This window comes from Apodemus sylvaticus, chromosome 10, assembly GCF_947179515.1.
Source record: "Apodemus sylvaticus chromosome 10, mApoSyl1.1, whole genome shotgun sequence".
NCBI classification, from domain to species: domain Eukaryota; kingdom Metazoa; phylum Chordata; class Mammalia; order Rodentia; family Muridae; genus Apodemus; species Apodemus sylvaticus.
This window is the reverse complement of record NC_067481.1, coordinates 97,272,948-97,286,416: the sequence shown is the minus strand read 5'-3', so window position 1 is coordinate 97,286,416 and position 13,469 is coordinate 97,272,948. Positions and strand designations below refer to the sequence as shown.

At 49.5% G+C, this 13,469-nt stretch overlaps 1 protein-coding gene across 3 annotated transcripts; it reads right to left on the bottom strand.

Annotated features, from left to right (window-relative positions):
- Positions 1–2,161: 2,161 nt before the first annotated feature.
- On the bottom strand, positions 2,162–12,192 carry Tbc1d24 (TBC1 domain family member 24). Of its 3 annotated transcripts, none has more exons than XR_007979997.1 (7): positions 11,215–12,192; positions 9,962–10,120; positions 9,115–9,178; positions 8,725–8,820; positions 8,039–8,267; positions 7,461–7,696; positions 2,162–6,975 (listed from the first exon to the last, which is right to left on the bottom strand). XR_007979997.1 is itself a non-coding variant. In XM_052197739.1 (6 exons), exons 1-6 carry the CDS (start codon positions 12,177–12,179, stop codon positions 7,542–7,544), a joined length of 1,668 nt encoding a protein of 555 aa, XP_052053699.1. In that variant the 5' UTR covers positions 12,180–12,192; the 3' UTR covers positions 2,162–7,541. The 3 variants fall into 3 exon arrangements, 1 of the variants encoding a protein (XP_052053699.1); XR_007979996.1 differs by having other exon boundaries at positions 7,465–7,696; XM_052197739.1 differs by having other exon boundaries at positions 2,162–7,696.
- Positions 12,193–13,469: the final 1,277 nt, after the last annotated feature.

The window sequence follows — 13,469 nt, the reverse complement described above, 5'->3', positions numbered from 1 at the left end:
AGACTCTAGAGACATATTTACAAAGCAGGCAGCTAGAGTGGTTCTTGAGCCAGAGAGAAACCCCTCCTTCTAGCAAAAATTCCAAACTTTAAGAGTGCAAGGGACCTGACTGGTTCTTAACTCTGAAGATGAACAGGCAGGTGGTGAGGCAGCTCTGCCACCAGGGGGCACAAGGAGGCTCTCAGCACACTGCTCTGTTACTGTAACCTTGGCTCTGGAAGCTGGTTGTCAGGTGTTGAATAAACCTTCAGTACGCATGACATCTGCCCTTGACCCTATGTTTCTCTACTTGGTAGCAGGAACACATTGAATATCAGGAAGGCAAAGGTGAGACGGAGCCTATTGTGGGAGCATACATGTCCCCGGGAAAATCTCCAAAACAAAGCCAGAAATGGGTTTGCGAGGTAGAGGGGTGTGTACTCAGGAATGAATATCTGGGGCTCCATCATGAGGACCCAGAAAAAGCTGATCTCTAAATTAAGTCTTAAAAGTTGAAAAGGTTGCCGGGTGTGGTGGAGCACGCCTTTAATTCCATGCATGGTAGTAAAGACAGATGGATCCCTGAGTTCGAGGCCAGCTTGGTCAGCAGAGTGAGTTCAGGACAGCCAGGACTATACAAAGAAACCCTGTCTTGAGAAACCAAAAAGGAAAAAAAAATGAGATGAAAATGTTTAAAACAAGAAAAAGATACAATCCAGTTTTCTTCGTTGTGTATGTGTGTGGGAGGCTTAAGGTAGCCTAGGCTGGCCTTGAACTCCTGATCCTCTGGCCTCTGACTCCCAAGTCCTGAGCTTACAGGTGTGCATGCTCCTTGTGTTTGTCCATGTCTTGATGCCAACCACAGGATGATCCGGGGCACTGACAGTAAGAGGAAAGAGTGATTTTAGGGAATGCTGGCCAGCGGTGCAGGACAAACCTTGGAGATGCCCTGTACCATACCAGCAGTGCAGTTAATTCTGCCATGTTCAGCACTGCTGCCCCAGAGGGTGGACAGTCAGAAGGTGGACACAGGAAAGCAGCAGTGTTTTGGGGGCTACGACAGAGCCCAGTCTTCCGGGAAGGATCTTGAGCAGTAGTAAACAGCCCAGGCAGAAGCCCAGAGACAGCAGTTCATGTGAAGAACTGCAGAAAACCAGAGCAACACAGCAAAGCCCTTGAACTAAGAGACAGCAAAGGATCAGATCACAGGCCATATTTACCCTTGTTGCCAATCTGGGGAAGAGAACTGGAGAAGCTGACTGCCATTGTTTCTTTTTGATGTTGTTGTTGGTTTTTTTTTCTTTTGTTTTGTTTTGTTTTTTCGAGACAGGGTTTCTCTGTGTAGCCCTGGCTGTCCTGGAACTCACTCTGTAGACCAGGCTGAACTCAGAAATCTGCCTGCCTCTGTCTCCCAGAGTGCTAGGATTACAGGCGTGCGCCACCACCCAGCCCGGCCACCATTGTTTCATGGAGAAGCAAGCAGGGTCCTAGAGGAGCTACAGGTACAGGGCAGGAACAGAACCCATAGGCCTCGCAGGGAAAAACTAGGCAGGGCAGTTGGCATTTGTGTAGAGGGAAGGAAAATGTTCTGCTAGGCCTGGTGATACCTATAGGCCTATAATCTCCCCTACTTGGATGGGCTATTGGTTCCAGGCCTGTCTGGGCTAGAGTGAGTTGAAGGACAGTCTGGGTACCCTAGAACACTTTGTCTCAAGCAAAAATGTAAATGAGTCTGGGGCTATAACACAAGACACTAAAAAAAAATCTAAGGCATTAAGAAAGATGTTAAGCAAACGCCCACGTCAAAGTCTCCTTTTGAATGAGAGATGTGAGTTTGCCTTTTGACACTGAGTTTTGTTTCCCAGGAACCAAGATGACTGGAGATATCTGACGATGATTCCTGACAGTGGGCCTTCACCATTCACTCCAAACCGTAAGCCTTGAGGACCAAAAGGCAGAAGGCAAGGTCAGGAAGCAGGTTAGTGCGGCTGGCAGTGCAAATCCAGCAGACTGTATGCTTGCTGCTCTGCAGTGCCCTCGTTGCTAATGGGCTGGCGTGAGCTTCTGCTCTACTTGATCCATAGTCCATTCCTTCTCAGGAGATGAACAATGTATCCTGCGAGAAAGGGGCTAGGAACCTCCCCTCCTGTACTCTCACTGCACAGATGTACAAAGATACCTCTTCACGGTTACTAATTTTATTTAGGAAACATATTAACACTAACAAACATCACCAAATCACTGGTTTTCACATCACAGAGTTGTGTACTGCTGCAGGTCCACACTTGCTTTGTAGGCATGAGTAGTCGGCTACTCATGCAGACTCCACATGGTCAGCTGGGGGCCACACTGTGTTCTGTTGTTTCTTTCTTTAAAGATAAGGTCTCGCTGTGTAAGCTAGGTCAGCCTGAAACTGTTAAGTCAGACCAGCCTCATGCTTGCGAGCTCAGTGTCTCAGCCTCCTGAGTGCTGAGATGACAGTGTGCACCATGACTCCTAATTGGTGGCCATTTGTCAAAATCCATAACTACAAGATTTCAAAGGCAAAATTATGCTTGGAACTTCTTCCCCTTTCGTCTTCAGCTTACGAACCTTTTCTAACCTATATTTCTATTTTATGCTTATGTTTTGTCTGCATGTCTGTCTGTGCACTACTTGCATGCAGTGTTCAAATAGCCCAGAAGAGGCTGTCAGATCCCCTGGAACTGGGGTAACAGATGGTTCTGAACCACAATTTAGGTGTTGAAAATCAAACCTGGATTATCTGGACAAGCAGACAATGCCCCCACCATACCGCCAGAGACAGGATTTCTCAGAGTAGCCCTGGCTATCCTAGAACTCACTCTGTAGACAGGCTGGCCTTGAACTCAAAGATCCACCAGCCTTTGCCTCTTGAGTACTAGAACTAAGGCATGCACCACCCAGCCAGTGCTCTCATGAGCCATCTATGTCAGCATATAAGCTCCTGAGCACATGTCCACTGCTGTGGTGTAATGCACAGCAGAGGTGCTCTGGTCTCTTCACATAGGAAAGCAGGGCCAGGCAGCAACTGCAGGGCAGACAAGTGACACACCAATGCATGCCAAAGTCTACAGCAAAATCTTTTGTTTGTTTGGTTTCTGACATGTCACAGGTTAGCCTGTCCATGTGTCCATTGGCTGCTTCCTTAGTCCTAGATACTGTGTTCACAATTTCCATGCAGATCAATAAAATGACCAAGCTTGCAAACAACAATCATTTTGTTTAGAACAGTGTAACCATGAGACACTGCATCTAATGACAGCACAATCAGAGACTGAGGTAATAAGGGAGGTCATAAAAAGGTCCATTTATTTGTCTATTTGTTTGCTGTTTGTTTGTTTGTTTTTTGAGACAGGGTCTCTTATAGCCATAGCTAGCTTGAACTTGTTCTGTGACTAAGGATGATTTGATTCTTTTGCCGCCACTGTCCATGTGCTGGGATTATAAACACACACCAGTCCCAGGCACAAATCTTAATAGCAAAAGTATCTTTACACTTCACATGCGTTCCAGCCTGATACTAGTACTGTGGGTAAAGAAGTGTGTAAGGCCTGTTTGGCACTCATGCTTGACATAATAACATTGCCACACGAGCCTGAAGAGAGCTAAGGAGGAGCTCTCTGAGGTAGCTGCTACAGAACTTCAACCTCAGTGGTGGCTTAAGAACAAAACAACTAGCACAATCTACAACTTTCTAGAATTAGTGAAGATATGCGAGAGCAGGTCCCTGTAAAACTGCATATATTCCTGTTCAGTGGAAAAACAAGGCTCGTGGTCCAGTCAGGGGCACTGCACACAATAACTTCTGTTTTATCTTTTCCTTCATTTTTTATTTTTGTGTTTTTTTGTTTTTGTTTTTGTTTTTTCGAGACAGGGTTTCTCTGTGTAGCCCTGGCTGTCCTGGAACTCTCTCTGTAGACCAGGCTGGCCTCGAACTCAGAAATCCGCCTGCCTGTGCCTCCCAGAGTGCTGGGATTACAGGCGTGCGCCACCACTGCCCGGCTTTTCCTTCATTTTTATTTTATGTGTATGGGTTTTGACTGTGTCTGTGTTCTACATTGGCACAGTGCCTACAGAGGCCAAGAAAGGGCCTAGATCCCTAGGAACTGAGTTGTAGATAGCGGTGAGCCATCACACAGATACTGAAAACTGAACTTAGGTCCTCTGGAAGACCCAGTGCTCTAACTGCAGGGCCTTCTCTCTACCTCCCAGCCCATATATATTAAGAAAAGGTCTTATTATGTAACCCTGGCTGGTCTGGAGCACATTACATAGAACAGGAGGGCCTCAAACTCACTGAGATCCCCACCTCTACCTTCTGAGTAATGGGTTGAGGGTCTGTCAGTAGGCCTCTTGTTTCTTGATGTTTATAGTGGACAAGAAATTCCATCTCGGTAATTCTGATGTAAACTGAAAATCAGTTCAATATATAAATGTATGACTAAGGACATGGCTTAGTGGTAGAGAACTTGCCTAACATGTATACAGTCTTAGATTCAATCCCCAGCATCTCAAAAAAAAAAATGGGTGCAAAACCTAAATTGTCAAATATAAACTATTTAAGGAGACCAGAAAACCTCTATGAACTCAGAAAATGGGTAAAGGACATTTAAAGGTCTGAAATTCAGAATCCTCTAAAACAAACTGCTCTGAAAAGCTGGAAAATAAAAGCAGGCAGCTTATCAAAATAGGAAAAATTAAATAGTAATTTTAGTTTAATAATAAAATAGAGAAATTAGGATGGATGGTGGTGGCACATACCTTCAATCCCAGCTCTCAGGAGGCAGAGGCAGGTGCATCTGTGAGTCAGAGGCCAGCCTGGTCTATGGAGTCAGTTCCAGGACAACCAGGGCTACACAGAGAAACCCTGTCTTGAAAAACAAAAACATTATATATATATATATACACACACACACACACACACACACACACATATATATCACTACACATACATACACACTACATATATATATTCTTAAAATGCAAACACCTAGTGTTGCATCATAAATTATTTTAAAAATAAGCTGATTATCACCAGGCATGGTGGCACACACCTGTATTCTAAATATGTAGAGGATGGAAACAGGAAAATGAATTCAAGAATAGCTTCAGCTACATAGTTAGTTCAAGGCTAGCCTGAGCTGCATGAAACTGACTTTCTTGTCACAAACTAAACCAAACCAAGGTATAAACTGGTTTTCTGAGGCCCCAGAGGCATATGGTATATATTAACAAACTTATTTAGTTGAATGAATGGGCTTAAATTAGATTAAGTATTTGTTTTAAGAACAAATGTTTAAATGCTGCTAAATTATACTATGCCATCACATTTTGGCTTTTTTTTTTTAACATCAAAAGCTAATAAATAATAGAAAACATTAATAAAATAAATACTAAGTGAGAACACTTAGTATTAGATAAGAACAGTTATAAGAATAAAAAATATAAAGAAAATGGTACACACCTTTTGGTAGAAAAGTCAGAAAAAAAGGACATTAAATTTAAAGAACGGAGTGAGTATGTTGTGGGCGAAAAGCTAAGATCTTTGCTTATGATGTAATCATGACTAAGCTTCCATCAATCTGCTTGGGTGGGCTGGACCCTGGGGCTGCCAGTGGGGGCCACACAGAGCACGACACCCGCCGAGCCCTGCAGAACCCTGCATGTACTCCCAGTTAACTTCATTGCTTCTGAAAGGCTTCTAGTCTCTGTGGTAATATGTGTGTGAGCAGCAAGACGGCAGAGCCCGGGACGTCCTGGGGGCCTTCTGCCTGGAGCCCGACTCAGAACTCAAAAAGAATCAGTGAAACAGCAACAGCTAGGCCCAACACCTAGACGCCTAGCACTTAGGAGGCTGAGGGAGACCATGATTTTTGAGTCCAACCTAGGCTACACAGCAATTTCCAGGCTAGCCTGGGCCACATAGGGAGTTCCAGGCCAGTTAGGCTAACTAGTAAGATATTACCAGAAACAACAATGACCAAAAATCAAGATGGTCTTAAATGAACACCGAAGTTGGAGGTACAGGTCTGGGCAGTGGGCTCAGAGGACAGGGCATCAAGGCAACAGCAGTTCCTATTTCCAGCATGAGTCATGCCAACCCATCCTGGAAGCCAGCATGGTAGGAGAACTGGTCCACTGTGCAGAGTCCAATGTTCTAGGTGCATTTACCAGGTAGCCCAAGTTACACGAGGCTCCTTCCTGCCCTTCCTCTTCTGCCGCTGTGGCCTGACGAGAACTCATGTAAGTGAATGGAACAGGCAAGGATGAGCCTTCCACAGCAAAAGTGAGTCTCGGTGTGGAGACAAGCACTGGCCTGGCACATGCTGACTCTCAGGCACGCCACACAGTCATGTGGGAACTAGGTGCCTGTCCTTATGATCCAGACTTCTATGGCCCCAGCACAGCCATTTGGGCCACCGCTTCGTCTCTCTTTCTCTGTGGTGCCTAGACCCTCAGGACCAGCTGAGGGAGGTCACAGGGTGTGAGGGAGGTCACAGGAAGGAAATGGAGCTTGCTGTAGTCCTCAGAGGCAGCACCTCCCTTGGCATCTACAGTGTACCAGGCTGGTACGGGGCTCGCGAAACACATCCAGAGACCTGAAGGCTATGATGAGGGCAGGGGTAGCACAGAGAAGATGCAGTGCACAGCCAGCCTCAGTGACAGCTGAGGGAGCAGGTCACACAGGGGGGTGGGGGGGGGCTGCCTGGGGAGAAGGCAGAAAGCTGAATAGGGACCAGCATGCCATGCTAGGTGGGCCTCAGACACTGTGACAGGGAAAGAAAGTACGAGTCACTAAGACTACAGAACTTCAAGGAGGCCACAGGGACGAGAGGCAGAGGCCTCACTGAGTCTAGTCAGCTCTGAGAAGATCTCTGGAAATGGAGTTGACTGGTCAAGTTGGTCAAAGAAAGTCTCTCCGGAGGCCACGTTCAGGTGTGGACTCGCAATGAGACACAGTAAGAGCTTCAGGCTCTGCAAAAACACAAAGACAAAAGACAGTTCTCCAGCCCTCATCCCATCTAGAATAGGGGAGCTGCAGAACTCACAAATCTTGCCCTTCCCAATCTTATCCTTCAGGGCAGCAGTAAATGTAGCCCAGAGAACCTCAGAGGAGCTGCAGGGTCAAAGCACCAGCAGGGGGCACCACAGGCCCACATTTGGCAAGAAGGTTCATTTGCCCTTTCCTTATAAGGGGTTGAGGCTCAGGAATATGAAAATGTAGCCTTGGCAATTGTGGGTACAGGATACCTGGCAGAGCCAGGGCCCTGGATGAGGACAGGGGTTGTCTCTTACACAGATGCTAGACAGGGCTGAGGGTTCGAGAGCCCTTGAGCTCAGAAGCAGGAAGGCTCAGGGGTCCTGACCTAAGTCTAAGCCAGGGCCAGGCCTGGTATGGGAGGCTATGACATCCCCACCTGCACAGCAAACCTTTCCATTTCCTGGGGGTGGTGACTCACTCACTCTCTGCTCCCTGAAGAGGCAGCCGGGCCTCTGCCCCATCACCCCACTGATGGCTTAGTCACCATCAGTGTAGCCTGTCACTGGGTGTCAGGATCTTGGAAGCCCCAAGCCTCCACAGCTGCGATGAGGAAGTTCTCGGAGCAGAGGGGCTGGTTGTTGAAAGTGTCGCAGTGTCCAGTGCGCCCTCGGTTCAGATCCCCGTCCACGTAGAGTGCTTGGCCACCTCCTCCCCCTGTGGGATGTGCAGGTGAACAGATGTCTTAGTGCTCCAGCAACCACCCTTCCCTAGATAGCCCATTGTGTCTGTTCTTGAAGGGTCTGCTAAGTAGCGATCTCAGTAGAGAGGTTCCTCTGGAAGCACAGGCTTCCCTAGGCCTGGCCGCCTGCCTAAGGTTTGCTTGTTGGCCCTTAGTTCCTATCTCTACCCCAAACAACCCAGGTCCTTTTCCTTTGCTCAGCTGAGATGTCTACTACTACCAGTCAACAAGGACTGGGCGCAGAGGCTTGGGCCACCCACACGTCCCCTCCAAGTACAGGTAGGACCCCTTCTGGGGTGAAGGGAGCAGGTGCCCACCAATGATGAGGCAGTCATTGCCCCCTGCCATGAACATGGACTCAGTCTTGGAGGGCAGGTTGAAGTGCCGGGCAGCCAGGAAAGGGGAGAGTCGATCCGCAGGGTCTGAAGAGCTGGGGCTGGTGAGGGAAGGGCTGGCCGCAGCCTCTGAGGACTTGAAGGGTGTTGCCTTGGTCAGCTCTGGGTGTTTGATGACAACCCACTCATATCGCTGCACCTCTGGCTGCAGCTGGGGATGAATGGGTGACAGTCACTGTTACTGCCATGTGACACCTTACCAGGCCACCTCACATGCTCCAAAACTCCAGCCCATCTCCATCCTGTGACTCTTGTGAGTGAGTCCCTGAGTGGGGACTGCGGCAATGGCATGCCACATTGCAGACGAGGCCCTGCTAACTCTTGGGATTCTCACAGTCTAAGCAGCAAAACCCAGAGCAAACAACAGAATGCTTTAGATATTGGCCACAGTGAACCGTGGAGGTAAAGCTCGGCTCTTGTGCAGGGCTGCCCAGGCACATGGCCTGGGGACTTCTACCAGCCTCTGGGACAGACCCTGGCCCACTGCAGATATTGGGCCTGCATCCAGTTTTGGAGAGAAGACTGAAGTGCTCAGAACATCTGAGGAAACTTGAACAGCTGGGGCAGGAGGGAGTAGCCAGAGGGACCCTACATTCAGTCCAACTCACCCTAAAAACAAAGCATTCTCCAGTTCCAAAGAAGCTCAGCTTGCCTCCGAACTTATTCCTCTCGCTCCAGTCTGTTGACAGGTAAGCCCCACACACCTGAGGAGAGAACTGGGTGAGACGCCTTCTGCCCTCAGGAGCACCCTCCTGTCCTGTGCTAAGTGACCAGGTCTCAGCCTAGGACTGCTGTCTCCTGCATTCTTCCACCACTGAGGGGAAAAAAACAGTGTGGGAGAGGGCTGAGTTCAGGGAAGTGAACCCTGTGGGTCACTTTTGTCTCCCCTGTGGCTTTTAAGCTCCATGAAGGGACCCTACCCAGGCTCAGGCCTGGCACTGGTCGGTGACCATATCCACGCTCAAGCCTGGCACCGGCTTGGTGAGCCGGCTCCTCACCTCCTTTTGAGTGGTCTTGATGAGCAGGAGGGTGGGCTCGTGTCCTTCACACTGGAGATAGAACCTGGGGGCAGAGAGCACACGTGCCACCCACCCTGCACACCCTCCCCGGCCCTCCCAGCCAGCAGTCCCAAGGTCTAGGGCAGAGAGGCCTGCGGCTATGCTCCTTCCCAGTCTCCTCTGTCCACAGTGGCCAAGACTGAGGAGATTCACAGCTTATCCCCTCAGGCAAAGCTGAGTGCAGGCAGCAGGACACAGAGACACAGGAAAGCCCGGCCCTGGACGTGTGAGGAAGGTGAGGCTTGTTACTGTGGGACTCAGGCATTCCCGGGGGCTGGAAGAAGGAACTCAACCAAGCCGAAATGCTTGTGTAGTTGCAGGCAGGGCCTTCAGGTTGGGGTAGGGTGGTCAAGAGTTTGTGAACTGTCATTTGAGACTTGAAAACTACCTGGACCTGACCAAGCTAGCTTGGAGGGCAGAGTGCCCCTGTTAGAATGCCAGGGGCTTACACAGTCAGAGCCCCACAGAGGGGTTCCTGGGTCAGGCTTGTGATGGACACAGTGGGTAAGGAAGGATAGCAGGGAGGTCAGGGCTGACTGTCTGACTGACTTCCCCCTAACAAGCCTGAGCTCCTGAGACAGGAACAGTGACATTTGTATCTTCATGATGCCTACATAGGGCCCTCAGCTGTGCTACACACCACAATGACTTCCAAAGTCTACATGTCCTGGAATGAGAGCAAGCCAGGGCGAGAGGCTCCTGATTCTCAAGCCTCAGAGGGTCCCAGGTTCAAAGGCTCCCTGGAAGTGCAGCGTGGGGTGTGATTCTCAAGGCGTTGGGCCCTCACCTGTTCAGGCTGTACCCATGCTGCAGTGACGAGAAGAGCAGGAGGGGTTGGCAGAGGGCAAAGCGCTCAGGGATCCAGGACCAAATGTCTCTCATCTCCTTCACGCTGACAATCTCTGAGCGGAAGTTCTCCGCATGGACGGCCAAGTGCACAAACTGCCTGGGAAAAGCGAGGAGGGGTCAGAGCCCATGCTGAGCGCAGTCCCTACGACACCCTACTCTGTGGCCCCTCGGCTTCATTCTGGTACGCAGCCTGGAAAGGGTATCTCACCTACCCGGCCTGGTTCTGGGTGCCAGTTGGAAATGGGGTAAAATTATTCCTAGAAGCCCCACCTCCCACCTGATACTGGGAGAGTGATCAGCCTGGAGGCACAGAGGACAAAAGCCTTTTTCTTTAGGAAACCAGGACAAATGAAGTAAGCCTCCAGCAAGACAAGGCTGCAGAGCCAGCCCAGCACCAGCAGATCACATAACTGAGGCAGAAAGATTGACAGAGACAGACAGACAGTGCCTGCATCAACAGGCTAAAGCAGCAAGCAGAAGCCAGCCCAAGAGAGCCAGGCAGGCCTTGGGAGACACCAAGCAGCACAGGCAGAGCTGGCTGGAGGGAAGGCAGGGCAGAGGAGACAAGCACCAGGGTGCAGTTTGAGACCTACCTTTTAGAGAGTGAGACACTGAGAAACAGGAGGAAGCAACGGACACGGAGAAGAAGAAAAATAAAACAGACAAGGCAAGGTTAGTGGTGGGTACCAGACCCCAGATATGCCTTCCTTTGGGCCCAGAAGAAGGTGACCTCCATACCAGCAGCCAGCCATGTCTACAGCAGCCTACAGTATCATGTCAAATACCATGACTCTTCCCAACCGATCAGCATTCAGAAGAATGCCAGTCATGAAGCCTGGAGATGCAAGGGCAGAGCAGGAGCTGTTCTGAGGTGACCTCTCGGAGGGCAGCCTTGGCAGCTAGCTGCTGGCCCTTCTGACCCCCTGGTACTATCCAGTTTCCTTGTCTTGTTAAGGCCATAACTGCAAAGCCCTTCTTGCTTTCTAGTGTCTTTGTATCCACATGTGGACAGGTGGACAGACAGACAGAAGGCTAAAAGCAGACTCACCGCAAGGATGCATTCCACTAATGCTTCCCACTCCATACATGCAATATACTCACAGCACAGGTGCACGCACAGGAACATACACACACACACACACACACACACACACACACACACACACACACAAAATCCTGGGGTCCACCTACCTCTTCTGTTTGACAGTAATACCCTTCTGCCTCAGTGCTTTCTCATTGGCCATTTGCAAGAGTTGGATCTCCTTGCGGGAAAACAGGCGGATGGCAAAGGCCTTCTCTAGTAGTTTCTCGGGGGACACTGTCTTGGCAATGTCCTTGACAAACATTCGGATGTCTTGCTTTACATTGTCTGACTCAAGGGGCTGTCCTGCTCTCACCTTGTGGAAGAACTTGAGGATGGCCAGAGCAACTCGGTACAATACTTTGTAGCCTTCTACAAGGAAGACATCAAAAACACGGGCAAAGTAATTGAGGGGCAGCTCCCCAAAGAGCCATCGTTGCCAGTCAGAATAGACCTGCAGGACATCCTCTGACACGGCCACCATCAGTTTGTGGGCTGCCTGGCAGTACTTGTTCACCAGGTCCCCAAATGTCATACAGGAAGACTCGAAGGCCAGGAAGCTTTGGTCAATGAGCTTCTTGCTGGGGTCATTGCAGGACAGGATGCGGCAGGCCTTTTCAAAACACTCAGCTTCGTCAATGCTGTAGTGCAGCAGCAAGGCCACCACAGCGGGCAGGGCAGGGCAGAAGGAGATGTCAGGGAACTGGTTGGCAATACACAGGAGGATCTTGCGCACGGCTCCTTCCCCCCGTGTGTTCAGGCAGTAGGTGGGCACCTGAGTGTTGTCTACAAACTCAGGCAAGGGCAGGCTGCTGCTGCTGTGCTTTCCCACAATCTTCCCCACAATGTCGCTGTACACGCTGGCATCAGGTGTGACTGTGCGGCAGGGGATGTCCCGGATCAGGCGCTGGTACACTCTGGCCCGCAGGGTGTGGCTCTGAGCCCAGTAACCCTGCCGCGCCAGCTGCTTCAACTCCTGTAGCTCGGTGCAGTTGAGTTCCTTTGGTCCCAGGTCCTGGATGGATGCATCCATCTTGTCCTTATCCACGAAGCAATTGTACCCTGGGCAGTCCATGGTGCCCAGTGTGCTTGGCAGGTGGGTCCTGGGCTGCCAGGAAGGGAACGGAGAGCAGCTAAACCCTGCAGTCCCGGATCCGGGGGCTTCCTGTTAGCCGGGCTGTCATCCCACACACCCTGTAGGGTTGAAAACAATTTTAGAGAAGGCATTGAAAGTCCACTTTTTTAAAGGACTTGGTTTTTGTTTTCATTTTTCTAAAAAGGCCTAGGAAGATAAATAATTGCTCTGAGAAGCCATCACTAACTTTGGAGAACAGCTTCTTTCCATCTGTCCCCACACAGGCTACGTGTTCCAAGCAATGAGAAGCTGAGAACAGGCCCCAGCAAAGCTTCGAAAGCCTGACCCCATGGCCAGAGAGATGGCTGGATGGTCAGGAGGGTTTACTGCTCTTCCAGGGGACCTGAGTCCAATTCCTAGCAACCTGTTCCGGCAGTTTAAAAACTGTAACTCCAGTTCCAAGGGATCCAACATCCTTTATGTGCACTGCACATAAGTGATACAGAAAAATATACATAAAATAACAAGATATGTAAAATCACAAGATAAACCTTTTTTTAAATTTTTTTTTTCTGATTTTTCAAGACAGAATCTCTTTGTGTAGCTCAGGCTGACCTGGAACTCTTTTTGTAAACCAGGCTGGCCTGGAACGCATAGAGATCTGTCTGCCTCTGCCTCCTGAGTGCTGGGATCAAAGTCATACACCACCATGCCCAATGATAAATCTTAAAAAAAAAAAAAAACATTTTAAATTAATTTTATTTACCTGTGTGGGTGTTTTGCCTGCAGGTGTATCTGTAAACCATCACGTGTCTGGTACCCAAGGAAGCCAAAAGAGGGTGGCAGATCTCCTGGGCCTGGAGTTACAGATAGTTGTGAACCACCATATGGTTCTGAGAATCGAACCCAAGTCCTCTGGAAAAGCATCCAGTGCTCTTAAGCACTGAGCCCTTTCCAGTTCCAACCTCCATCTTAAAAAAAATATAAATACAATACTCTTTAAAGATATTTAAAAGAAAAAAAAAGCCAGATTTTGCTACAAACAGCTTTGTGCTCGGGAAGATCCACTTAGGCCACTGTATCCTAGGGGCGATCTAAAGGGACAAAGGACAAGAAGTGCCTGCTGGACAGTGCTTGCTCTCAGCCTCTCAATCGGGCTACAGTCGGAGGGCTGAGGACACCGTGTTGTGTTTGCTGTGCTAGATGGAGCACTGTGCCACTCGGCCACATCTCAGTTGGAGGAAGAGGCCATCCTCAGCTGACCCGCAGCCTAAAGGCTGAGCTCCGGGC

Coding starts and splice junctions, on each gene's coding strand:
- Tbc1d24 (XM_052197739.1), bottom strand. CDS start 12,179: ATGGACTGCCCAGGGTACAATTGCTTCGTGGATAAGGACAAGATGGAT. Junction 10,121..11,214: donor ATTACTGTCAAACAGAAGAG/GTAGGTGGACCC, acceptor CGCTTTTCCCAG/GCAGTTTGTGCACTTGGCCG. Junction 7,697..8,038: donor CAATGACTGCCTCATCATTG/GTGGGCACCTGC, acceptor CACATCCCACAG/GGGGAGGAGGTGGCCAAGCA.